At 36.9% G+C, this 27560-nt stretch overlaps 1 protein-coding gene and 1 non-coding gene across 4 annotated transcripts in view; one reads left to right on the top strand and one right to left on the bottom strand.

Moving 5' to 3' along the window:
* The window catches only part of PHIP (pleckstrin homology domain interacting protein), a 132244-nt gene that overhangs the window by 7110 nt on the left and 97574 nt on the right, over positions 1-27560 (bottom strand). For all 3 annotated transcript variants that reach the window (XM_036886307.2, XM_036886311.2, XM_036886321.2), the window contains 12 exons: positions 26253-26364; positions 26011-26072; positions 24095-24250; positions 22714-22834; positions 17828-17953; positions 14998-15067; positions 14608-14658; positions 14191-14340; positions 4458-4610; positions 3530-3693; positions 2843-3102; positions 2145-2342 (listed from right to left, as the gene is read on the bottom strand). In XM_036886307.2, coding sequence (XP_036742202.1) covers positions 2145-2342; positions 2843-3102; positions 3530-3693; positions 4458-4610; positions 14191-14340; positions 14608-14658; positions 14998-15067; positions 17828-17953; positions 22714-22834; positions 24095-24250; positions 26011-26072; positions 26253-26364 — 1623 coding nt within the window. The remainder of the gene's footprint in view (positions 1-2144; positions 2343-2842; positions 3103-3529; positions 3694-4457; positions 4611-14190; positions 14341-14607; positions 14659-14997; positions 15068-17827; positions 17954-22713; positions 22835-24094; positions 24251-26010; positions 26073-26252; positions 26365-27560) is intronic.
* On the top strand, positions 19831-19936 carry LOC118912902 (U6 spliceosomal RNA). The gene has a single exon (XR_005024986.1). It is a non-coding gene; the product is annotated as a U6 spliceosomal RNA (small nuclear RNA).

Here is a 27560-nt window from a genome sequence, read left to right as displayed (position 1 = left end):
CTCTTAAAAAGAAACTCAGGGACTAAAAAGCTTGAAAACCACTGATTCGTGACTTCCAGTGAGGTAGCCCTTAACCACATGGCTATGGAGCACCTGAAATGTTAGCTACACAATTGAGGAAACCAATTTTTAATTATATTTAAATCTGAATACTGAAGCAGTGTACATTTTGAAATGATGATTACATGTTGAAATTATAGTATTTTGGGTACAATGAATAAAATATTTATTATTAAAATTGGTAATTTCACCTATCTGCTGTTATTTGATGAGGTTACTAGAAAATTTAAAATTACTATGTGGTTTGTATTATATTTCTATTAGACAGCACTGCTCTTGATCCTAACAGTTAATTTAGGTATCAATATTTATGTAATAAAGTCATCACTCATGAGTTATCAGCTTAGTTATATTTCTATACTGATGTTCTTATGTATTTGAACTTATAAATCAAAAATTATACACCGAATTGGCTATCGGGCCCCATCATAATGCTAGAACCCATTCACTTTGTACATCTGATTTCTCTAGGATTCAGGAGTGACAGATGCAAGGGCAACATACTCAAAACTTTTTGAATTCAGAAAGGAAGCAAATATGAAAATGTAAAATACTAAGATACAAAGTCATCTGCTTATTTATTCAAATATATTGTCCACTATATACCAATTATCAATGATTACAAAATGAGAATTAAACATAGAAGTTCAGAATCGACTAGAGACAGACACATTAAGAAAAAAGAATAATTCAATCAATGTAGTGCCACAGTGCCATAAAAGGCAATGAACAAGGTGCTTTGGGAACATAAAGTGCCTGATTCTGTTTAGAAAGTCCAGGAGAGGGCTTCCTGGGGGAGAAGACATTTCAGGAGAGACTCTGAAAAGTGACAGGAAGCCATTAAACTGGGAGGGAGAAACATTCCAAAGAAAGAGGAAAAGGACAACATTCAGGGACTCCCAAGGAGGTCATGAATGGCTGGGATAAAAAAGGGAGAAGAAACGTCAAGAAAGCAGTACCGTTAGGCGACAACCAAGTAACAGTCTCGCATAACAGGCAAAACCACTGTAATACAATTACATGTACTCCCTGAAGGCAAGCAAAGAGTTTACCTCAGCGCGTGTGCATGTGCGCCTGGGAGAAATGATCAGAAAGGCCACCTTGCCTGCACAGGTGCAAGATAGGCTGAGTGAGGGAGAGATGGAAAGTGAGCCAGGGAGGCCATTAGAACATCTGGATAACAGTGCAGGTGAGAAATCATGGAGGCCTGAATTAAGGCCATGGAAGTGGGAGGAGGGAATGGACTGAGATGTTAAGGAGGTAGAACTAACAGATGCTAGTGACTGTCAAGTAGATCTGGATGCTAAAGAGAAGGCTAGGATGACTCCTGGATTGTAAGCTTATATAGTTGGATAGATCCCAATGCATTAATCAAAATGAGGACGTTTTGACAGAAAACTTAAATTTTGAAGTTTCCTGGGAGAACATTGCATAGGAAATGGTTTAGATACACTTAGGAAGTCATGACACAAAATGCTTATTCCTAAGATGTCTGCTACCAAGTCCTGCTTTGACACATAATAGGCTGTGTTCGAGCACTTACCACCTCCATCTCTCAAACATAAAGCCTTTCCAATGCAAATCTGAAGACGAGAGGACTTGGGGGCGTAACGTAAAGGGTCAAAAGTAGTGCACTACAATAGTAGTCTGACTGAAGACAACCCTGATGAATTATTATTTAATAAAGGTGAGTATGTTGAATTTTGTAGTAACAACTTAAACTTTTTTTTTCTGAGAAAGTAAAGACTGTTATACTGGGTTAAGTAAATCCAATTTAATTTAAATTCCTTGGATATACTTTTTTGGGTTTTGTAATAATCAAATTAGAAATGTTTTAATTTAAGTATTAAAAGCCTTTGATTCTAAAATTTGTTTTTATTGCCATATACCAAGTTTTCTTGGTTTTTTAAATTCAATGACAATACAGTTTGCTTTTGGCACAAAACTGCAAATCACTAAATTTATCCATAGAGAATGTGTAACTTTTAAATGAGCAATCGAAGAAGTAGTTTTAACTCTAGCTCCAACAGAAGCACCATTTTTAAGAGATCTACTGTATGTCGGAAGGACGAACGCCACCTTACCTTGCTCAGTGACAGCTGGTGACTCTGACAGAGTGCACGTCTTTGACAGCACAGACGATTTCATTCTACGTTTGGCTGGCTTTTCCTTTTCCATACTTTCTTTTGCAGAATTATTCCTAGTGCCATGACTAAAACTGGACTCACCAGGGCTTGAAAAAGTATTCAAGGTTTTGGAATGTTTCACAGAATTCTCTAAAACTAAAACACACACACACAGATTAAAAGCTAAGAGTCATTTAACCTAAGAACAAGAAGGTTGGAGTTACTTCTAACTTGAACCGTTTAATTAGCCAAAAGGACAAAACTTGAGGGCTGCCTAATGCTTCCTCAGGACATCTACTTGCCAAGAGGAAAAAGACATATGCAAATAAACTCCTAGTAGTTCCAGACATTTTAGAAGCTGTCCAGTCGCTTCAAGATTATGGAGACGAGACAGAACTGCCAGCAAGTCTGTATACTAGGACTTAAGTTCAGGCAGTTTGGGTCAGAGTTATCGTTTTTAAGCATTATTCTGCATTAATACTCCTAAACCTCATGTTTCTTTTTCTTATTTAAAAAATAAAGAGCAAAAACACAGAAAGGCAAAACCAGTCTGCTGGAATTCACCAAATCCAGTGCACTTCATCTGGCAGAGCAGAAGTATTCACTTAAAGCACCGCTACGCACATTTCGGCTCAGCAGCTGTGGCAGATTCTTACCTGTTCTCCCTGGCACTGCGGATGCATTGGCTTTCAGGATACACGTCTTTGCCGCTGAAGACGTAGATGGCTGCTCGGTGGTGACTGGGTCCACCACCACTCGGTTGCTTCTGGTACGAACCACGGAACTGGACTCTGTTTTGCCATTGATCTGAGTGGCATTGTGCCTCGGCGGTGGTGCCCGTGCAGGAACAGAGAATGGAGAGGTAGAAATGTCTGACTTCAGCTGGGGTTTTAAGATCTTTTTCTTTCTTTCAGGGCTTTAAATAAAATATCATTAGTCATTCTTAGAGCTCTATGTGGATGAGTAAAACCATTTTATAATACTGTGGGTTCAGTATTTGTACTACTATGAAATACGTAAAAATATGAGATCTGTAATGGGTTTCATATGGTTGTGAGCCTTTGAAAAGTGGCTGTTTAGTGCAGGATCTCCTTTTAAATGCTATAGCTGTATGACAAAGCAGCCATAGCCATCCTAAAAATGCTGCTTTGCTGTACAGATTTAGTAGTTTGAATTTAAGCACCTACACTAGTATATAGTTATTTTAAAAGATTAAAAATTCTCCCCATCATAGGAACTGGCATGTCAAATACACTACTCTGCAATACAGGGACAGTAAAGGAAGTTCTGAAAACACAAGTCACAGGTCAGCTGATGCTGGCTTAAAAACCCACTGAATATACCTCGATGCTGCACTGCTGGAGATAGAGCTGCTTCTGTTTCTTTTCTTCCTCCTCTTGGTGATTGTATTTCTTTTATGAAAACGAAGAGCAGATTTATAATCTGACAGAACTGAACTAATGTGTTCTTCAAAGAAAGCAGACAGGCGCAAACTCATGCTATAAATCTATGGAAAGAAAAAAACTGTTCAAACATTCCTCAAAGTTTTGAAAAGGCCTGTTTAATAAATACTAACATATTAATATTTCTCTACTGAAGAGTCTTTAGAATTTAAACATTACTTTTTCCCCAATCTCTTGATGAAGAGTAAAATTGAAGGATTTTTACAATTAAATTATTTAGATTAGAAATCTTCCAAGCTTTGAAATTCTTAAAGAAAAGCCCTAGTAGGAATTCAGATGATTTGTACAGACAAAATCCCTGTGAATTCTATCACTGAAACTGTCCTTGACAGTTTAAATCTGTTTTCTATTGCTGCCCAAGAACCAGCACCTATTACTTCTCAGTTCATTTTCATATACCACCCCTCTGTGTGGTGCCTTGTCTAGCCAAACAGTGATAAATGACATTTATACTTTTAGTAATTTTTAGAAACCATTCACAAAAATTGTTCCTTTCTATTCATGTATAAAACATCTTTACGTTAGGTCCACATAACCCTAATATAAACCAAGACAATATGTGTGTCTACTTAACGGTACTACTTCAAGAAAAATGACCATTCCTAAACATAAGTGATGGTGACATCAGTGTTATTTCACAGAAGGAACAAAGTAGAAAGATGTGAACTCTTTTTTTCATTAGGATACCATTAAGAACAACATAATAGAAAATTCTTTTTTGCTATAAATTTTAAATAAAAGCATTACTTAACATATATTTCTAGTAATTTCACTTAATGTAAACATACAAGAAAATTTAATTATATACCCTTGATCTTTTGCTTGGTGTATATGCTTTGGAATTACTAAAAATAAGTCTGACATCTTTACATAATTCCATTGGTGATTCGTAATTTCCAGCTTCTAACGTTTCTCTAACAGTAGCAAAATCCATCGGCGTGTCAATGATGTCTCTGTAGTCCTGGGAGAAGGAAAACAGGTGGATGTCATTATCATCACAACCATGAAGAATCACTTACCAGCACAGGGGTTTAAATAAAATATACGTGATGACCGAAAGTCCTTAGAACTACTAATAGTCCTTGTTTCCCTCATCAAGGCTCCCTCTTTTCTAATAATTTTTATATTTTTCATGCTCTCTCCCTTTTATTGTAATCAACAAAGGACTGCTTATTTAAGAACCTGTAAGTTCTGTTTTTTTGGCTTGGGGAAGAGGTAAAGGATGGAGTTGTGTTGGAAAAGGGGATTGAGAGAGTACTTAAAAAAAAATCTGCTCTATGACTAAAGTTTTAAGTTTGATGTAAAAAATCCAAAACTTTATATTGCCCATATATTCTAAAGGCTGTTGACTCATTGAAACATAACTGTAACTTCAAAATATGGGAGATAAAGACAATGGAAATATATTAACATCCCATTTACGTGGAGGCCTGAGTTCTGGTAACCTCAACTTCAGTGCTACAATGGGAAACTAAGAAGTAATCAAGTCATGAATGAAAACAGTGTCACAAAACCTGTGCACTTCATTCCACGGACAGGTGGAGTCACCCGATGTCTCCACCCAGTCGTTTGTATATAAAGTAAGGAAATAAATTAGAAACAGTAAAACAGACAAGTGAAAGCAGAGTACAGCAACAGGATAGCATAAAGTTAATCAAATACGGTATCCTTCAGTAGGGAAAAAGAGCACCACACCTTTCCCATAGCCCTAGAATATGTAACTATATTTTCCAAAATATAACTTAACTTTGAACATCAAGTTTTTAAATTAAGAACAAATATGTCTGAACATAAAGTAAACAGGATTACTGCTTTTTACAAATAGGGTACTTTCATTTTTCCTTAACAATCTGTATGCCTTTTATATCCTTTTCTTACCTTACTGCATTGGCTAGAATTTGCAGGAATATGTTGAGCAGCAGTGGTGAGAATGGACATCCTTGCCTCATTCCCAATATTAGGGGGAGAGCATTCAGTTTTTCATGATTAGGTAGTATGTTGGCTGTGGGTTTTTAAATAGATTTTCTTTATTAAGTTATGGAAGTTCCCCTTTATTCCTAGTTTTCTTAAGAGTTATCATTAATGGTATTGTTTTCTTCAATTATGTATTGTCTACTCTGGCATCATTCATCACAGGGCTAATTATATTAACTGTGTTTTATTTTCTACATTCCTGAAGCTCTAGTATTTTGGGGGCCATATAGACCTGAGGAGAGACTGTCCCTCCCACGGCTAGCCAATTCTTAGACACAGCAAAGGGTTGCATGGGGAACACATCTTTCATACACAAAACCACAACCTCCCTATCTAACTCTTCACACACCAAACCATTATTTCCAATGTCCCTAGTCAACCCAGGGCCAAGCATGATACTAGGACCACTCCTATGTCCAGAACCACTAGCTAATCCTAAACTGTCTGCTTTCCCTGTCTTGCCTTTCTCATGGAAACCCCAATAAAGGCTCTGGCTTAAGCTTTTCCCATGCTCCTGTCTTCTGCCACCAGACCAAAACCTGATGCTTCCCTATGGCACACATGACTCCCTGTCTGGGACCTGTGAGTGTCCTGACTGCACCACAACATGCCACACCCAACATGTACATTCTTAGGACAAATGCACACTGAACTGTCAAGTATCATTAGTATTAGTTGATTTAACATGTGATTTTTCTCCTTTAATATGATAAATTACACTGATTTTGAATACTGAACCAACTTTATATCCCTGAAAAAACTCCAGTTAGTCACGATATAAAATCATTTTTATATAAGTTTAAGTCTATTAGTTGACAGTTTATTAAGAATTTTTCCATTTTTCTTTTTTTATACTGTTTTTGTTTGGCTTTGATATCAGGGTAACAGTGGCTTCACAGAATGACTGGAAAAGTGTTCTCCATCCTGTGGGAGAGATTTACATAGAATTTGTGTTAATTTTTTAAACAGTTGGTAGAATTTGCCAGTGAAGACATCTGGGATTAGAGATTCCTTTTTTGAAAGTTTTTAATTACAGATTAAAATTCCTTGCTAGTTACAGGGTAATACAAATGATTTTATACTGGTGACTTGTGTGCTCAGAGCACTGGTCTATCTTTGCTCAGATGTTCACTCTGTGCGACCCCTCCGCTCCCCTTGGCATCTGCAGGGCCTGCAGTGCTGGCCCTGGTGCATCCCCAGTGTCAGCGACTTGCACCTTTCTTCTTTACAGCTTTCCAAACCTTAACAGAGGTTTGTCAATTTCTACTTTAAGTTTTTACTGAGTCTTCTCTTTTCTATTTTCAGTTTCAGCAATTTCTCAGCTCTTTATTCTTTCCTTTCTTCTCTTCACTTTTGGCTATTTTTATTCTTTTCCTAGGTTCTTGAGATGAGAGCTTGATTTGAGGCATTTCCTCTTGCAATGTACTACTTAATGCTATAAATTTCCCTTCACTGCTTTAGAAGCATCTTACATATATTCATTTTCATGGAGTTCAATGTATTTTTTTACTTTCCATAGCCTTATTTGATTCCTAAGTTATTAGTTTCAAGTGCTTAGAGATTTTCCTGTTACTTTTTTGTTACAGACTAGAACAGAGTTTGATTCCATTGTAGTTGGAAAACACACTGTATGATTTCAATTATGTTTGCCATTTGTTTTTTCTGACTTTTCTACTGATTTTTACTTTTTTCCAATCTTCTCATGGGTCTCACTTGAACAGATTTTAGAATTACATGTTACTTAGTGTTTATGGGCATTTCAACTTTGCTTTTTTAAGTGATTGTTCATGTGTCTCATAATATATACAAAGTTATCAAAATCCACTGGCCCCAACATCTTTTTTATTAAGGTATGATTGATATACACTCTTATGAAGGTTTCACATGAAAAACAATGTGGTTATGACATTTACCCATATTATCAAGTCCCCACCCATACCCCAATACAGTCACTGTCCATCAGTGTAGTAAGATGCCACAGATCCACTATGTGCCTTCTCTGTGCTACACTGTTCTCCCCGTGACCCCTCACACCATGTGTACTAAACATAATACCCCTCAATCCCCTTCTCCCTCCCTCCCCACCCAATCCTCCTACACCCCTCCCCTTTGGTAACCGCTAGTCCCTGCTTGGAGTCTGTGAGTCTGCTGCTATTTTGTTCCGTCAGTTTTGCTTCGTTGTTATGCTCCACAAATGAGGGAAATCATTTGGCACTTGTCTTTCTCCACCTGGCTTATTTCACTGAACATAATGTCCTCCAGCTCCATCCATGTTGTTGCAAATGGTAGGATTTGTTTCTTTCTTATGGCTGAATAGTATTCCATTGTGTATATGGACCACATCTTCTTTATCCATTCATCTACTGATGGATACTTAGGTTGCTTCCATATCCTGGCTATTGTAAATAGTGCTGTGATAAACATAGGGGTGCATATGTCTTTTTGAATCTGAGAAGTTGTATTCTTTGGGTAAATTCCAAGGAGTGGGTAAATTCCAGGGTCAAATGGTATTTATATTTTTAGTTTTTTGAGGAACCTCCATATTGCTTTCCACAATGGTTGAACTAGCTTACATTCCCACCAGTGGTGTAGGAGGGTTCCCCTTTCTCCCTATCCTCGCCAGCATTTGTTGTTCTTAGTCTTTTCAATGCTGGCAATCCTTACTGGTGTGAGGTGATTATCTAACTGTAGTTTCAATTTGCATTTCCCTGATGATTAGTGATGTGGAGCATCTTTTCATGTGCCTGATGGTCATCTGAATTTCTTCTTTGGAGACCTGTCTCTTCATATCCCCTGTCCATTTGTTAATCGGGTTATTTGCTTTTTGGGTGTTGAGGCATGTAAGTTCTTTATATATTTTGGATGTTAACCCCTTGTCAGATATGTCATTTACAAATATATTTTCCCATACTTTAGGGTGCCTTTTTGTTTTGTTGATGATGCCCTTTGCTGTACAAAAACTTTTTAGTTTGATGTAGTCCCATGAGTTCATTTTTGCTTTTGTTTCCCTTTCTCAAGGAAATGGGTTCATGAAGTTGCTCATGCCTATATTCAGGAGATGTTTGCCTATGTTGTCTTATTCTAAGAGTTTTATGGTTTCATGACTTACATTCAAGTCTTTAATCCATTTCATGTTTACTTTTGTGTATGGGGTTAAATAATCCAGTTTCATTCTCTTACATGTAGCTGTCCAGTTTTGCCAACACCAGCTGTTGAAGAGGCTGTCATTTCCCCACTGTATATCCATGACTCCTTTATCATATATTAATTGACCATATATGGTTGGGTTTATAATAGGGCTCTCTAGTCTGTTCCATTGGTCTATGAGTCTGTTCTTGCACCAGTACCAAATTGTCTTGATTACTGTAGCTTTGTTGTAGAGTTTGAAGTTGGGGAGTGTAATTCCCCCTGCATTATTCTTCCTTCTCAGGATTGCTTTGACTATTCAAGGTCTTTTGTGGTTCCATATGAATTTTAGGACAGTTTTCTCTAGTTCATTGAAGAATGCTATTGGTATTTTGATAGGGATTGCATTGGATCTGTAGATTACTTTAGGCAGGATGGCCATTTTGATGATATTAATTCTTTCTATCTATGAGCACGGGAGGTGTTTCCATTTATTGGTATCTTCTTTAATTTCTCTCATGAGTGTCTTGTAGTTTTCAGGGTATAGGTCTTTCACTTCCTTGGTTAGGTTTATTCCTAGGTATTTTATTCTTTTTGATGCAATTGTGAATGGAATTGTTTTCCTGATTTCTCTCTCTGCTAGTTCATTGTTAGTGTATAGGAATGCCACAGATTTCTGTGTATTAATTTTGTATCCTGCAACTTTGCTGAATTCAGATATTAGATCTAGTAGTTTTGGAGTGGATTCTTTAGGGTTTTTTATGTACAATATCATGTCATCTGCAAACAGGGACAGTTTAACTTCTTCCTTACCGGCCCCAACATCTTACCAGTTCACGTAAGGTACAGAAACCTCTCTAACCCTTCTTTTTTGTCCTCACTCTTTCCTCTATTCTCTTCATTGAGTTTTTTATTTCAGTTCTTAGTTTTAGTTCTACTGTTTCTTTTTGGAGACTTTCTTGGTATGACAGTGATTCTGACTGAAACTCGGCCTTCTGGTTATAAGCCTGGATCTTTTAGAAATCTTGTGTGTTAGCTGGCTTCCTTGGATCCCAACTATGGGTTATGACCCCTTTGCTCCCCTTGGCGTCTGTAGGGCCTGCAGTGCTGTCCCTGGTGCATCCCTGGTGTTAGCACCTTGTGCCTTTCTTTTTTTCAGCTTTCCAAATCTTTTTTGACTGGTCACTGCAGGGTGGGAGTGGAAGTCCAGGTTTTCCTCAGCTGCTGCTGATACCCAAGTTCTAGGGAGCTGCTCTTTGAAAATGCTGGGAGGGAACAAGAGCTCAGGCTCCTTACTTGGGTCCCATCAATACCACCTACAGTTGAAGGAGGGAGTTCCTTTGTTACCGCATGGCCTCCACTGCACTGACACTCTAGGGAGCCCTGTGGTCACTGACCAGTAGCCAAGGCCCTGACTCCCCCTAGGCCTGCACTGATACCACCTAGTGAGAAAGGGAAAGGGCACCTCATTACTGCCAGGTGGGGGTGGGCATCTATGCTGGTATTTGGGAAGTGTAGACTGAGATGGTTTCCACCATCCTTTGATGATGGGAAGGGAATGAGACCAAGTTTTTTCTATGTCATTTGACTGGAGCAGAACAGATACTGCCTGTACATTTCTTGTGTTGCTTAGGCTGCCCCTTGATGGCCCTTTGGCGAGACAGAGCAGGTGCTTCTGGTGAGCATACACTGGCACTGCAAGGCTGACAGTCTCTCCTGGATGCGGGGTTTGACACACAAGGCAGAACGTTCCCAGGAAATGCACGTCTGTGCTGTCCCTCAGGTCCTCGTGTCCTTAGCCTGTGTGCCTTGCCTTGTTTTCAGAATCTTCTATTCCTATGACTTTTAGTTCTACTTAGTGGGAAGAATGGGGAAAAGTATGTCACACATACTGTACTGAGTGGTGGAAACGCAAGCAAGATAGGAGCCAAGAAAAATGAAGTGTTTTACAGAAATAAATTAGACATTTAAGCAAAACTTTACAAAACATTTACAATTTTTTCCTTGTAGGAGCTCAGTGCACCTCTGTTGAATAAATGAATCAGACAGAATATCTAACATGATATTTTCCATCAAAAAAGTTTGGTTTTTAAAAATCTTGCTTTGAATATTTGATTAAATTGAAAATGTGTTAATATTTTCCAACAAAACCTCAAGTATGAAAAACATGGTCTGCCTTAAATATTCTGCTAGATAAAAAGCAGATTATCTAGTTTTTTCTTCTCATGGCAACAGTAATAAGAAACAAACATTTAAGTAACTATAAGTCTTCGCACCTCCATCAAGGACTACAAGAGCACAAGGAATGGTCAAATTAAATTTTTTTTGTTGTTGCTTCTGCTACCTTTTGTTCTGCTAATACTTTTAGTTGGTGGAAGGACAGGTTCTAAATAGCATTCTCATCATTTGAGACTGCACTCACATATACTTACTCGTTCTCTAAGAATATTACATAGAGCTCTGCTGCACCAGACACAGGAAGATGTGGGCTCTTGTCTTCATTTTGTCAAGAAATCGCTACATATCTCGGACAGCTGCTTCATCACGTCTTACTTCAACATCAGCAGAGAGTCATTTGGACCATGACTTCAGATCTCCTCATTTCCTACACAGTTGCTTTAGTATTTTTCTTTTGTCCTCAGAGTTTTGATTTTTCAACATTATTCCAGGTAAAAATTCTTTTTCTCTTACATCCTGCTCAGGAATCATGCTTTGTCAAATGTTTGTCAACCCTAGGAAATTCTCAGCCATTAACTCCTCAAATATTCTTTCTTTCCCATTCTATTTTCTCCCACTGAAACTCCTGTAACACCTTCTCACCCAATTCTCCATTATCTCCCAACTCTCTTTCAGAGAGTTTAATTTCAATGATCTTACATTCATTACCAGTCATTCCATTTGGTTTGAATTCCTTTCATCAGTATCAGCCTAAACCTTCTCCCCCACTAAAATAAAAGGTCCTTTTCCCCCTTATGCTCCTTATCCTCCATTTATCTCTTAAGCCAAAATGACAAATCAAAGTCTTAATTGGCAGTATTTTTTCCCTTTCTCAGTGGTACATAAAGTAACAGTCACTGGTGTTTATATTCACTGAAGTATAGCATTTCAGAAAAATTTAGTATCTCAAGTTTTTGGGGAGAAGTTTCTGTTGTATATATGATGGATCACTTTCTCATATAGTTTGAAATTTCTCATTAGCTCATCTTCAGTAGGGACTGGTTTTTATTTTTCACCTGTGAATTTTTACACAACAAGGGTGAAGTGCATGGAGTCTAAATCCACGCATAGTGCAAGCTTAGGGAGATTTCTCTCTTCTGATACCAGAGTGCCAGAGAGACATATTTCCTTGTGGAGAGAATTATTCCACTCTTTTCATCAAGGGTGAAGTCTTTCAACAGTCCTCATGAGGTCTCAGTTCCAATTTCCTTTCTCACCATGGCTCACATGGCTTCACCTGTGTCTGCATAGTATTAATACTTGTACATCTAGAATCTAGAAATTGAAGCTTATTTCTATCTCTTCTTTTTCTGGGGAGAAGTCCAAAATACACCTGCAAGCACTGGATAAATTATGACTTATTATCTAAAATACACAGTTGGCCTTGCAAGAAACAAAAGGAAATTCACACACTCCAAACACCAAGAGTACTGAAAACCAGAATTCTGTAGCATTAGCTCAGTTCTACTAAGAGCTTTTTGGAGGGCACGGTTCAAATTAGCCCAGTTTATCACATTGCTGGAATTAAAATATATACCTTCTATGTTTAAGATTTCATGTTTCTTGATTTTTAAATGACAAAGGCATTTTATGATATTTATCTATTACTGAAACATTCCATTTTCTTCACTGCCAAGTTAGAACACATGCATAGAAGACATAATGAAGTCAGATGGTATCACATCTGGCTCATGATCTCTTATATAATATTTCATTTTATTTTTTTTGACACCATGAATGTTACCTAGCTGTATAAACTATGATAAGTGAATAAAGGAATAAAACTCACTTTAAGCTAAATCTAAATTGCTAAGACTGCATACAAAAATAAATGCTTGCATCATGTATATTCAACCTTTCTCCCATGAATGCCATAAAGATCATAAGTTGGCATAACCTAAATAAATATAATAAGGCCATCTTAACATTTGCACATAGTGCTTCAGCTTAAAAACTATTCTAATGTATACTCATTCCATTTCTATAACCCTGTGATGTAGATTAGGTAGGTTTTAATTTTGTTTCCTAAATAACTGCTATGAAAAACTGATGGAATTCATGTAGGAAAGATAATAGCAAAAAAAACTATTAAGATGAGAAAACTGAATGATGTGCTTGAAGTTACCCAACTGACAAGAGACAGAGCTGGGACTGTAACATAATTATTTGGCATCTTAGTTCGAGATTCTTATTTTACCCTATTGTTTAATGTAAATGCTCTATATAACCCAGTGGAAAAATGAGACCATGTAGGGAAATAAGAAATAAGCTAATCATAGGAATTAACTTATAATGCTCCACATCACTAATTATCAGGGAAATGCAAATTAAGCCACAGTGAGGTATCACCTCACACCAGTTAGGATGGCCAACATAGAAAAGACTAGGAACAACAAATGCTGGCAAGGATGCAGAGAAAGGGGAACCCTCCTACACTGCTGGTGGGAATGTAAACTAGTTCAACCATTGTGGGAAGCAATGTGGAGGTTCCTCAAAAAACTAAAAACAGAAATACTTCTGACCCAGGAATTCCACTCCTAGGAATTTACCCAAAGAAAAAAACTTTCTCAGATTCAAAAAGACATATGCACCTAAGTGGTCATCAGTAGATGAATGGATAAAGAAGAGGTGGTACATATACACAATGGAATACTATTATTCAGCCATAAAAAAGATACAAATCCTACCATTTGCAACATGGGAGAAAGGCTGAATATATACATGATGGAGCTAGAGGGTATTATGCTCAGTGAAGTCAGTCAGGCAGAGAAAGACAAATACCAAATGATTTCCCTCATTTGTGGCGTGTAACAAAGAAGCAAAACTGAAGGAACAAACTAGCAGCAGACTCACAGACTCCCAGGGACTAGTGGTTACCAAAGGGGATAGGTGGGGGAGGGCAGGTAGGGAAGGAGGGAGATGGGGATTGTGGGGTATCATGATTGGTGTGTGTGGGGTCATGGGGAAGACAGTGTAGCTCAGAGAAGACAAATAGGGACTCTGTGGCATCTTACTACACTGATGGACAGTGACTGCAATGGAGTATGAGGGGGGACTCGATAATATGGTGAATGTAATAACCACATTGTTTTTCATGTGAAACCTTCGTAAGAGTGTATATCAATGATACCTTAATAAAATAAAGAACTTATATAGCAAACTGCCATGTATAAGATAAACAGCAAACTGACAAGACAAAAAAAAAAGTTTTCAAAAACACTTACTGGATATTCAAGGAGATCTACTGGTTGGCGAAAAGGCTCAGAATCTTCACACTGAAATATGAGATTTAACAATTCTTGACATTGTTTCTTCCAGGCTTGAATATCATAAGACTGAGCTCTGTTGCGCAATCTTCTTCGAGGCTGATGGTCCTAAAATAAAGATGTTCAAGTATATTACTAAAATAACACTTACACAATAACACTATTTTTAATGCAGTATTGGATAATTAGGTAATATGCCATAATTCAAGTAATAGAAAATATCATTCATCTAGTTCTGAAAACCATGAATTCTGTGATAGAAACTGATTTGGAAGTAATACTTAATCTGTCTTTAAAAATACTAAGCATAAAAAAAAGCTCTAAATACATTTTAACTTACATGAAGTACTTCTGCTGAAACAAAAAATACATTACCTTCCTTTTTCGGGTAGAAGTTCCTGGTATATCAGCATCTTTCTCTTCTTCCTTCAAAGCAAGAATTCATCAAATTCATTAAACTTTCTCTATTTCATTATACTCTATAATTATTTATATATCAATTATCATCTTTACACTTTGAAAAACTCATAATGTTATATTATACTGAAAACTTTACTGACATTAAAAAAGTCTCCCCCTGACCAACCATTTACAGAAATTTTGTTGTAACTTTAACAAAAAAATTCTGAACCATTTTCTTTAAAAAGTTAATTATAGTATTAGACAAAAATCATTTTCTTAAATAGCATTTATGTGAAAACTATTTGTAAACTTTTAATATACAGAATAAGGCAAACATAGTAATCATAATGAAATATTAAATACCTCAGAGTCAGACAAAACTTTCTTCTTCATTGAATTGTACAGTGGGATTATATTATAACAAGTCTGATCCCTAAATAACAAGAAAATGTTAGTATGTAAGATCAGAGTCATGAGATTGTTTTCCTTGAAATCTGTTCCTAAAGCCAGATTTTAAGATAAAACTTCAAGCTTAAGGCTTCTTAAGCAACTGACTCTGAAACCCGTGCGCACACCTGCATGCTGCCCTCCACCCTGCATGAGGCCTCCCCTCCGGCCCAGTCACTGCCCTCCCCAGTCTTTGCTTAGGTCAGTGCTCTTCTTCCACCCTTCAGTCTACAAGGGGAGCTAATACACTTCCTGCCTTCCATGTCCTCAGTCATCTTCTCTTGACACTGTAGTTTTTGCCCTGATAACTTTTTATATATGCAGGTTACCTATATAAATGATTCCAAACTTCTGTAGTTTGGTCTGACTCTTCTCCTGGGAGTTCTACCTTCACATGAAATTCTACATGTCTAAACCTAACGGTCACTCCTCAGACACTCTTCCTCCTTTTCTATCTGTTTAACAGCACTGCCACTTACATAGCAATGCAGGGTTTTTCACTGTTCTTTCCTTGCCTCCTTATAAACCCAATATTTGCCTAAGTTCTGTGATTCTACCTTATAACCCTCTTGGCATTTGCTTCTTTCTCATCTCTATAAATTGAGTTCACATCACCTGTTACCTGGTCAGCTGTAGCAGTCAATCTGCTATTTATGCTTCTGTCTCCTCCCTATTTATTAATTTTAGAAACTGACATCAAATTAGTATTTGTAAGGCACAGTTAGCCTCACATTATTTTCATGTTAAGATACTTTCAATAACTCTTTGCCTCCAGTGGTCTTATTTTAAAAGTCTAGTTCCTCAGATAAGTATTCAAGGCCCTCTGAGCTCTGGCCCAAACTCTGGTTTATAGCATTGTATCCCCTCCCTTCTGCTAACATATACTCTACCTCACCTGATTAAAGCACTCAATTCCCCGAACACCTCTTCACTTCCCCCCTCAATGTCACTCCTTATCCCTAGAGCATCTTCCCTTTCACCTACCTTCTCCTGAATCCACCAATAATGACCTTGCTCGTAACAGACTTCTCCCCATACCTGAACCCCACCCTCACAGCCAAAGTGACCTTATCCCTCATCCGAACTTTCATACAAACTTGTTACTTTTTTCTAATATTACAGTTACTACAGATTTATCTATCCTACAAAACTGTATTAAGAGATAAATATACAGCTCTATTGCCAAGTATCTACTACATATTTGTATATAGCTTATTGCTTGAAATTTGACCAAATAACTTAGTCAGAAAGTACAATAATCAAAATTTCAAGACATACATGATATATCTTGAAAATTACTGTCAGCTAAAAATGGTTTTTAACAAATTATATACCTCTAAAAAATGCCAGGGACTTAATTTTAGGTACATCCAATATAAATATCTTACGGACCATATTAATCTGTTCTTATAAGGCATTTCAAAATAACTAATTTGAAAGAAATACAGCAAGACTATTCCAAATATAAAAATAATTGTTTTCTCTAAATTATTTCACTAGCACATGAATTTACTGTTATCATGTGATTCTACTGATCCATATCTCTTTGGAAAAGTACATGTACATATATTATACATGTAAAATTACACACTAAAGACTTTATAGTTAAAATATTAGGAACAATTGTAACCAAGTTATATAAGTAGTCTCCAGAGGATAACTAATTCTTGACTATTAACTTAACTGAAAAGCAGAAGCACAGCAATAATAGCCCCCAAACCATCTGGAAAGTAACAGATTTCTTTGGAGAGTAAGGTAAAGGAAGGGCATAACAGTTATCTTACAAAATTTCTTTGGTGCTATCTCATATTGAAAATACCTACATCCCTCAGAATATAAAAACAAAACAACTTATAACAGGAAAAGGACTCTATGATTATGCTGAGTAATGAGAATAAAACTGTAGATGTTAAAAAAAAAAGCCTCAATAATCCCTTCATGGAAAAATGAAAGTTGATAGCAGCTGAATATTTAAACTTAACTAGAAAACAAAATATCCAATATAAGTAACCTTAATATGAACTCATAGCATTATCTTACACAACACATGATTCATTCTTCTGGCTTCAATTTAAAAGGCTCAATTCTTTCTATGACTAGATAAAATCTGTAAGACAAGGAAATAAAGTGCTGCTGCCTTAAAAAGTTGTAGTTACCACTTTTGGTATGGGACCAATGAATGAGGAAGTAAACCTGACTTTAGATATCTTGAAAGTTAGATTTTGTTTCCTGCTAGACTACTGAAATACTTGTTCATAAACCTGATAGGGACAACATAATGTTAAGATGAAAGGTTCTCACATCAGATAGCAGACATTCACTTGTGAAAACTAAGCAAGTTAACCTCTGACAGATTCACTTTCAGTAACTCTAGATTCCAGATAACGGTATCCTCTGATCTGTAAGATTATTTGGCTCAAAAGACCTATTTTAGGTAAAATATATATGCTCAATAAATGCTTACTATTATTAACATTATCATCCAATAGTTGGATTTAGAGAAGGATCAAATTTTTTTAAGTTAACTGTAAACATAACCATAACACAACTTTAATGATTTCATAATTAATATTAGTCAATGAACTAAATGTTACTGCTTTAGACATAGTGAATGTTTCTCATTTTGAGTGGAACTATGTTTATAATTTAGCACATGACATTATATATAAAACATGATTGTATTTTACTTTTTAAAATATTGCCAGTCTTTACTACAGTAATTCTGAGGTGTGGAAAAACAACTCACTTTATAAAATGCAGCAGAAGGTCAGTCACAGACTTAGCAGATTTCACAATAGGGCTTCCGGGCTCATTGAATGTCCGGGTATTATGCTCTATGTATCGGACTTCCCACATCAGGGAAGAAACCCGCCTTTAAACAAACAGAATACAGAGTCTGAACCACATTACATTTTAGATATATGTATATACAATTTAAAACCAAGACCCAAGACATTCTGAGTTTTCAATTGCAATCTTAAATCAGTCAAAAAAACTCATATCCTAAAAAGTTATTTACAAAAATATATAGCCACTTTTTTGTGTTAGGGAAAAAAAGGGTAGCAACATTAACTGTGTATTTGCATAGAAAATATCTGGATGAGACACACTAGACTATTAACAGTGCCTTTTTGAAGGGAGAGAAACAATCTGTAAGACTTTTTTATAGCAGAGTAGCAGAAGGCAAATAGGGGAGTTTTCAGTTTTTACTTTACAGTTCCTGTCATGTATGGTGCCATTTTTGGGTAATAAGCTTATATGACTTTTAGATAAAAAAAGGAAAACAATTTAAATCTAATTGTATTACTGGGAATCAAATCACATGTAAAAATGAAAAGCCAACTGATAGACTGCTTATGAGATATAAAAAGAGAAATGGGAACATGTTAGTCACCAAGAAGCCTAACCAAATAAAAATTATTTTGGTGTTTATTGTTTCTGAAAGTAAAGCAAACCTCCCCTCTCCCCACCAAGAGAAGAATGACTTCTAGAATATTATCCACTATGTAGTGCCACTTAAAATAGTAAGGAAAAGAATACTGAGAAAATCTTACTGATGTGTGAACAGAAATACAATTATATGGAATTTTAAAATGTTGTATGTGATCGTGGATACAGAAGTATACAGAAAAGCTGTATATGTCAAATAGCACTCCCAAGGCACATCAAGCAATAGGCTCACAGACATCCTCAGGGGACCCTACAGAAAACTGTGTGTAATATAAGGCATCATTATTACCAGCGAGTCAAACTATTAGTAGCAGTTTAACATGAGAATGAAATAGAAGTATCATAAAAAAAGCATAAACTTTAAGAACCCTGAAGATAACAGGTATGAAGAAGCAGAACAGCTGGAAATAGTGAAATAGCACAGCAAGGCACCACTGTCTTATAAGAAAAACGTAACGTGAGTCTGTAACTATTACTATCAGGTTGAAACACAGGCAACTTCTAATGTCTGTAAGGACTGTGTCCCAGAAGATTTTTTATTGAATTGGTTACTAACTAGTCTCATACCAAGAAGCTTACTTAAGCTGTGATCTACCTTGATATATACACACCTTAGCAATTATCCTGCTGAGCAGTATTTATAATAGTGGGAGATGCCAGAGTCTATCTTTCTAGCTATAGTGCAACCACTAATTTATGGAACAACTCTTTCTACTAGTATTATCCTCCTATGTCTTGTCCCATCTCTGAAGCACTAGATGTAACTCCTGAGGGTTAGCGATTAAGGGAGTTAGGGAGAGAGGATATATAAGCACACCTCAGCAATATGGCAGGTTTGGTTCCAACCATCACAATAAAGTGAGCATTGCAATAAGGTGACTCAAATGGACTTTTTGGTTTCCCAGTGGGTATAAAGTTGTTTACACTATCCAGTGGTCTTTTAAGGGTGCAAAAGCATTATGTCTAAGAAACCAATATACACACCTTAATTAAAAAAGACTCTGCTGCTAAAATCATCACACAAGCTTTTAGCAAGCTGTCTTGCCTTGATATTGACGGCTGCTAACTGATCAGGGTGGTGGCTGCTGATAGGGTGGCTGGCAATTTCCTCAAATAAGACATTGAAGTTTGCTGCATCAGCTGCCTGTTCCTCTCACAAACAACTTCTCCAGCATGTGAGGCTATTTGACAGCCTTTTACCCATAGAATTTGCTTCAAAATTGGGAACAAATCCTCTCAAACTTTGCCTCAAAATTTGCCTCAAACTTTATGAAGTTTATGTAATATTCTAATCCTCTGGTGCTCGCATCTGCGGCACATATACTATAACTGGAATCATACAAGAAGATTAGCATGGCCAGTGCATGAGGGTGATACATAAATTAGTTAAACAGTCCACTTAAGAGTATGGGTTAACGGTTGCACCATTGTGCTGTATACTTCCAAACAATGTAAGATGGTCTATCAACATACTTCAATTTAAAAAAATCATTTGCTGCATTTCAACACTTCATAGTGTCTTCACCAGGAGCAAATTCCATCTCAAGAAACCACTCTCTTTGCACATTCCTCAACTTTTCAGATTTTATCATGAGATTGCAGCAATTTGGTCATATTGTTGGGTCCCACTCATAATTCTAGTTCTCTTGCTGTTTCCACCACATCTGCAGTGACTTCCTCCACTGATGTCCAGAACCCCTCAAAGTCACCCTGAGGGTTGAATCAACTTCTTCCCACTCCTATTAATGTTGGTATCCCACGAATCATGATTGTTTTCTTAACGGCATCTAGAATGGTGAATCCTTTCCAGAAGGTTTTCAATTAGCTTTGCCCAGATCCATCAGAGGATCACTGTCTATGGCAGCTACAGCCTTTGTAAAATGTATTTCTTAAAAAATGAGACTTGAAAGTTGACATGACTCCCTGGTCCATGGGCTGCAGAATGGATTGTGTCAGCAGGCATGAAAATGACACTCATCTCACTGTCCATCCCCATCAGAGCTCTTGGTGACCAGGTCATTGTCAGTGAGCAGTCATTCTGAAAGGAATCTTTTTTTCTGAGCATTAGGGCTCAACAGTGGGCTTAAGATATTCAGTAAACCCTGTTGTAAACAGATGTGCCGTCATCCAGGCTGTGTTGTTCCACTGACAGAGCACAGGCAGAGCAGATTTAGGACAACTGTTAAGGGCCCTGGGATTTGGGGGATGGTCAAGGAGCATTGGCTTCAACTTAAAATCCCCAGCTGCATGAACCCCTAACAGGAGGGTCAGCCTGTTCTGTGAAGCTCTGAAGCCAGGCAGACTTCTTCTCTCCAGCTATGAAAGCCCTAGATGGCACCTCCCAATAGAAGGCTGTTTGGTCTACACTGAAAATCTGTTGTTCGGTGCAGCCACCTTCCGGAATTATCTCAGCTGGGTCTTCTGGGTAACTTGCTACAGCCTCCCCATCAGCACCTGCTGCCTCACTTGCACTTTTCTGTCATGCAGATGCTTCTTTCCTTGTTTCTCATGAACCAACCTCTGCCAGTATCCAACTTTTCTCCTGTAACTTCCACATCCCTCAGCCGTCACGGAATTGAAGAGAGTCAGGGCCTGTCTCTGGACTAGCATTTGGCTTACGGGATGTGGCTGGTTTGAACTTCCATCCAGACCACTGAAACTTTCTCCAGATCAGTAACAAGGCTACATTGCTTTCTTATCATTGGTGTGTTCACTAGAGAAGCACTTTTAGTTTCCTTCAAGAACCTTCCCTTTGCATTCACAGCCTGGCCACCTGGTGCAAGAAGCCCAGCTCTCACCTATCTCAGCTTTTGCCAGGCCTTCCTCACTGAGCTTAATTGTTTCGAAGAAGCTTGTGATTTAGAGTGACAGCCATGCGACTCTTCCTTCTCTTGAACACTTCGAGTCCATTCTATGTTACTAATTAGCTTACTATCAATACTGTTGTCTCAGGGAATAGGGAGGCCCGGGGAGGAGAAAGACGGGGGATGCCCAGTTGGTGGGACAGTCAGAGCACACACAACATTTACTGATTAAGTTCTCCATCTTAGATGGGCATAGTTCAAGGTGCCCTCAACCAGTTACAAAAGCAACATCAAAGATCACTGATCACAGACCACTCTAAGAAACAGAGTAATGATGAAAAAGTGAAATATTGTGAGAATTACTGAAATGTGACAGACACGAAGCAAGTAAATGCTGTTGGAAAAATGGTGCCAACAGATTTGCTTGACTCAAGGTTGCCACAAACCCTTAATTTATTTATTTTTAAAAGAATACTGTGTGTGCAGTGTAGGAAAATGAGGTATGCCTGTAACTAAGAATGTCTTCTCCCCTTTCTCTCTCAATCTTTCAACGTGCTGAGCTATGGAGTGTGCCTTGAGGTTAAGACAGTTGGGAGGCACATAACACAGGTCATACTCTCTATGTTAGAATGAGTAATAATGTAAGAACCGCACTCCTATAAATCTGATAAAAAAAGAATTTTTAATGCACTTATTATTTACATTAAATAAAATGTTATTGGGCTGCTAAGCAAAAGTCCTAAGAAAAATGAAAACTTTAAGTATAATTTTCATTATGTGAGAGCTATACACTTAAACTTACTTTCTGAGAAAACAGTTTAATTTTAGGCAATAAACCTACAAAGCCTGTATAAAATTAAAACTCAATGTTTATTGAAACTGTTAACTAGAAGATGCAAATCAATTGAAATATGTCTGTATTTTAAAATTCTAGCTAAACTACAACCACAAAGTTATCTTGAATCTCCCTAATTTGTCATAAATATTCACAAGCTGAATACAAAGAAGAAAAACCACACAATTTTTTAGACTATTCTACAAAAAATCCATGAATATTTCAGTATGATTCCTAGGAGAAAATACTTTGTTTCTTTATAAAATACAGTGTGAGCAGTGAACATCAACTCATTAGCAACAAGAAACAACTATATGCAGAAATTGTATTTCAAGTGTGCAGCAGCAGCAGCCCTGGGAGCTTATTAGAGATGTAGTATCTCAGATCCTGCTCTAAACCTACTGAATCGTATTTTACACTTTTAACAAAATCCCCAAGGGACTTGTATGCACATTAAATTTGAAAAACACAGTTAAAGATGAGTAAATGGGTGAAAGGACCATGTAGCCTTCTTTTGGTAGTAGCTATAGCAATGGCTCTAACCTGTAAAACCTGTTTTCCAGTCTCTGTTTGATTGTACTCAAGTCTGTTGGATACGCCACTACAGTGCAATACATGGGATAGGCCTGCAGATCTACCGGGGCCACAAATGCCGAAGCAATATCTGAAACAAACAAAGCAAGAGAGTCTGTACATGTTGTTTATTACCTAAAGTGCCTCAGATAATTCTCCTTGAATTAAGACAAGTTCTGAACCATGTAACAATTAGTTTGGGCCTGTCTTTTCACAGAAAGTACATATGGCTTAGTTAACCGAATAGTCTCACTTTTCATTATGTCTACATTTACCCTACAAAATTCTACTGATATCTGTTATTCATAGATTCCTTACAAGAAAAGAGGTGAAAAATAATATATAACTGACCTACTAAGTACACATACATTTCTATGATTAAAACCTGGTCATTCCTTATCTGTATGTTTTTAACAGTCATTCTATCAAAAGCACTTTAATTATACACTGCATTCAAATCTCATCTTTATGACTTAATTATGTGAAATATGAGGCAAGCAGAGAGGAAGAAATGGATCCAGGAGTCTGATTCAACATCATGGACCCAATGGCATACAGTAACTGGTGAAAATCGAGAACCTAGTATAGACCACACCCCGTTTTTTTTGCTCATTCACATTAAGACAATTTCATATTCCAAAATATTACTGAAATTATTTAAGACAGTATCTATGAGACAATCTTTATAAAGTGCTGCTGTTTTATAAAAGACTTCAGGTAAACTATCATCAAGTATCACCCAAAGTCTTCAGTTCATCTTATTCATGTGAAGCTCTGCTGACATTCTATGAGGCTGACTCCTCACTGACAGTGGGCTGTTATAAGCCACCACGCTACTTTAGTGTTACTCTGGAAGCACACAGTTCATAACATCAAGTTTTGTAGTCAGTTTTTCTCTTCTTTTTAAAATAAGGCAAAGCAGTTCATTACTCCCTCCCTCCCGGTAGAAATGTTCTCTTGTGTATACATGCACATGCAGGGGTAACTGGTATAGCTATCCATGTAATTACAATTCAGCTTTCAGCCCTCTTCTCTTAGTTTACATCGTATCAGCTTGAATATGTTAAGGGTTTTCAAATTGGATTCTAGAGAATCCAGATTTTTCAGAGTATCTCTAGCATTTTTGGATGCCCCCACTCTGAAATTCAGCTACAGGAACCCCAGATGTAACTGTTTTAGATATCTTAGTCCTACATAAGATCACATTAAAAAGAACTCCCCCTAAAAATGTTTGAAAACACTGACTTACAATATTGTGGGGGAAAAAATCTTGTTTGAATAGCAGCATAGTTCTTTCCCTTTGCTTTCTGCTAAGTTTTTTCTATATTTATGTGTTACTGTTACTATTTACCTAGTGTCATCAACTGATTTATTCCTACAACAATTCTCTCACATTCTTCATCCCTGGGACTGGAACCCCATTCTCCATCAAGAGGTTTATAGATCAGTGATCTGCATTCAACATCAGTTAATGGAACACTGGTACCTAGTTCTTCAGGAAATACAGCTGAAATACACAGAAAGAAAAGCAGATTTCATGAAAAAATGTGGTAAATTTACTAATATTTAGGTTACCTTTAGAAAGCAGAGTTGATATTGCAATAAAACAAAAGTTTAACTTTGAAAAGATTTGCTAAGTATATTCATATTCTTTATTTCCATTAAAGGAAAAGTATGTTCCAAGGGTCAGTAAAATTTAAATTACCTTTTAAAACATCGATTTTATAAATAATTCTCTAGAAGAATATAATGTTGTTTCTCTAAAATTATACCTGACAAAGTGCTCTACTAACAGTTACAGGTAAAGGGGAAAATATTTCGAGAAAATGATACACATTTAAGCTTCTAACCCATTTCATAATATAATCTCCACATTTACTTTGATAAAACATATACAAGTTGAAACTACTATAAAGTGTTATTTTTCAGGAATACTTCAGTCAGGCTTAACTTTCTTAAATGCAGAAACAGAATTATGACAGTGTATGCATTTGTGTGAGTACCCACACAGAACAAGAGCAACAAAAATCACCCCCCCACACGGTGCTATATTCAGGTAGGAAACAAACAGTACATTAGCACCACTAACTCTTTTCAAGATAACAACCCAGTCATTATAATGATTAGTTTCATTTCTCTTATATTCACAATAGTTCGAGTTCAAACAGCTCTAATTAGCAGTGGAATGAAAAATACATTATTGGTATTAAATTTTCAAAATTATAATTTCTAGAAAGCACTCGTCTTAGGTAGTATCAGCATTACCATTACCTCATTTCTAATGTTTAGCAAATTGAGTTTACTTTCCCCAAGTTATCTTTTCTCTGACTTTTTACAGAAAACCTGGTAAGCAGCAACTGCATTTATAAATGATTATTTCTGTGACAAACATTTTTTCCTTTCTGTGTTTTAAAATCTTATCTGAGAGTAAAATCAATACAGAATGTGAAAGATAATTTGTGCAAGTCCTCTCATTCCCACCCTTTATAAATAATTATTATTAATAATCTGGATACATGTATCCTTTTATGCCTTTCTATGCATATACCATTGGGTGTGCCGTGTATTTGCTTAACAGAAACGGGCAGTCTCCAGGCTTCAGCCACAACAGCCTTGTCCCAGGGAGATGGTGTACTCACTGCTGAAGGCTAGCTCCCAAATCCAAAGGCTGTGTGCAGATGACAGGTATTATTGTTATTAATCACAACTGCCTACTCACTGAGCCCTGACATGTGTCAGGCTCTACAGAAGCACTTCAAACATACAGTGTCATTTAATCCTCTCAGCAGCCCTGGAAGGAAGGTGTTAGTTTACATCAGCACAAAGGCTGAATCCTAAGAATCTGGAGTTTTGAGACTTAAAAAAAACTTGCCAGATGACATACAGGTGACAGAGAAAGGGTATGAGTCTGTCTCTCTCTCAAATATTATATTAGACTCTTAGGTATTCTGCTAGAATTACAAAAATATCTTTGCTCCTAAGGGTGTACCTTCAAGGAGTCAGTAATAATGAGCAAAACATCTTCCTATTTTTCTGCAATCAATTAATTTCAACATTCCCTGTTAGACTATAAACTCCAAGTGGGCAAAAATAACATCTATTCATTGCTTTGCCTCTCCTACCTCTAGGGTCAAGAGTAGGTTGCAATAAATTATTTGCTAAGCAAATATTTTTTATTCAATCTTTGTAACAACCATGCAAATCAGATTTCTTGTTTTAGAAATAAATTCCACTAATACAGACACAAAACACTTAATATACACTTACCATTATTAGGTATAAGTTCCATATCCCAAGGACTCATCTTTTCTGTATCACCATTGTCCCAGCTTAAAGGAAGGAAAATCCTTACATTAAAAAATCTACACAGTACACTGCAATTTTTATAAAATCACATTATAAAAATAATTGCTTCAGTGTTTAAAAGAAGTGTCTTAGTCACTTTATTAATAGATGGGGAAAATTACATTTAAAGTCAGCTAGACAACTCAAACACAACACTTCCTTACCAAACATTATAGCACTGAAACAAACTATCCGGGTACTCGGGCTGAAGGGGCTCCTGGCTCTCGATTGTTCCAAACCACCAGGCATCATCTATGACTGATCTGAAACGGTCACCTAGACAAGAATAAAATCCACGTCGTTATCTGAAACGTAATGCCACTGCTGTTACTCCTTCTTCCCCAAGGGTGCCTTTCAGAGACGCAAACTGCCTATGATTTCAGAAAACATATATAAAAAGTGACCTATACAGTCCAAAATAAACAAATAAGTAAACATCAGCAATACTGAGGGGAAAATGTTCTTTAATAAGCACACCTGAAGTATGACTTACCAGTTTCCAGTACCACTTCTTACATCTTATTAGGGCAAAGAGAAATTCACTCTTACCTTAAGCATTTTTACCAAGCTAGCATTTTAAATTCATCATCACAACTATGCCCAAACTTTCCATTGAAATAAAAATACGGTAAATAATTTCTGCTCAACAAATACTTAGTCTCTCTTTAACTTCTTTCTTTCTGTAGGCAAGTTCCTCCAACCAACAATCAAGACTTCAGCCTAAAAACCACAAGAACAGAAAACGAAATTCCAACCTGCCTTCCTTTGTCTCAGTCATCCTTAAGTCATGATACTCATATATACTCACTTTTCCTTACCTTGAAAAAGGAACAAAACCTACCAATTTCTATAAAATAGATAGCACTCCTTCGTCCCCTTCCTTACCCCATTGGATGCAGCTGTCATATTACTGAAATTGCTTTCCCTGAAGACCCTAGTCAACTGTCTTGTTTCCCTGTGTCATATGGGAACTGTAAACCTCTCTCCCTCCTTAGCTGTCACAGCTCTTAGTGGTTTTTCTCCTGGCAAGGCAGGTGTAGGTTAGGGTCTAAAAGATATGAGTTCAACTAACTTCTCTGTGTGACTGAATAATAGTTTTTAGACTATGAGTACTTTAGAGCTCATCTGAATCCAGTTTCATTTTCAAACCTATAAAAAGTATGTATAATCTCATTTTTTACCAAAAAGGATTTAGAAGTTTATGAATGAATTACAAATTTTAAAAAAAGATAAAAGAAATTTAATAATAGAAAAGAAAGCTAAAGCCCAGGAATAAGTTAGCAGAACACAACTGCATGCTGCTGAGTGATATATAAACCTGAATGGGTACACAAGGACCCAAGGCTAGAAATCAAGATTCTAACAGCCAGTGTTAGAGGGACACATGCTCTGCTAGAGTGTCTCTAACTGCCCCTTAGATGCAGACCAGTGACCCTGAGCTGAGGGCGAAGCTCCTGCACAATCTAATACAT

The sequence above is a fragment of the Manis pentadactyla genome, chromosome 16, assembly GCF_030020395.1.
Source record: "Manis pentadactyla isolate mManPen7 chromosome 16, mManPen7.hap1, whole genome shotgun sequence".
NCBI classification, from domain to species: domain Eukaryota; kingdom Metazoa; phylum Chordata; class Mammalia; order Pholidota; family Manidae; genus Manis; species Manis pentadactyla.
The sequence above is the reverse complement of the archived record's forward strand: the minus strand, read 5'-3'. Positions and strand labels throughout refer to the sequence as shown.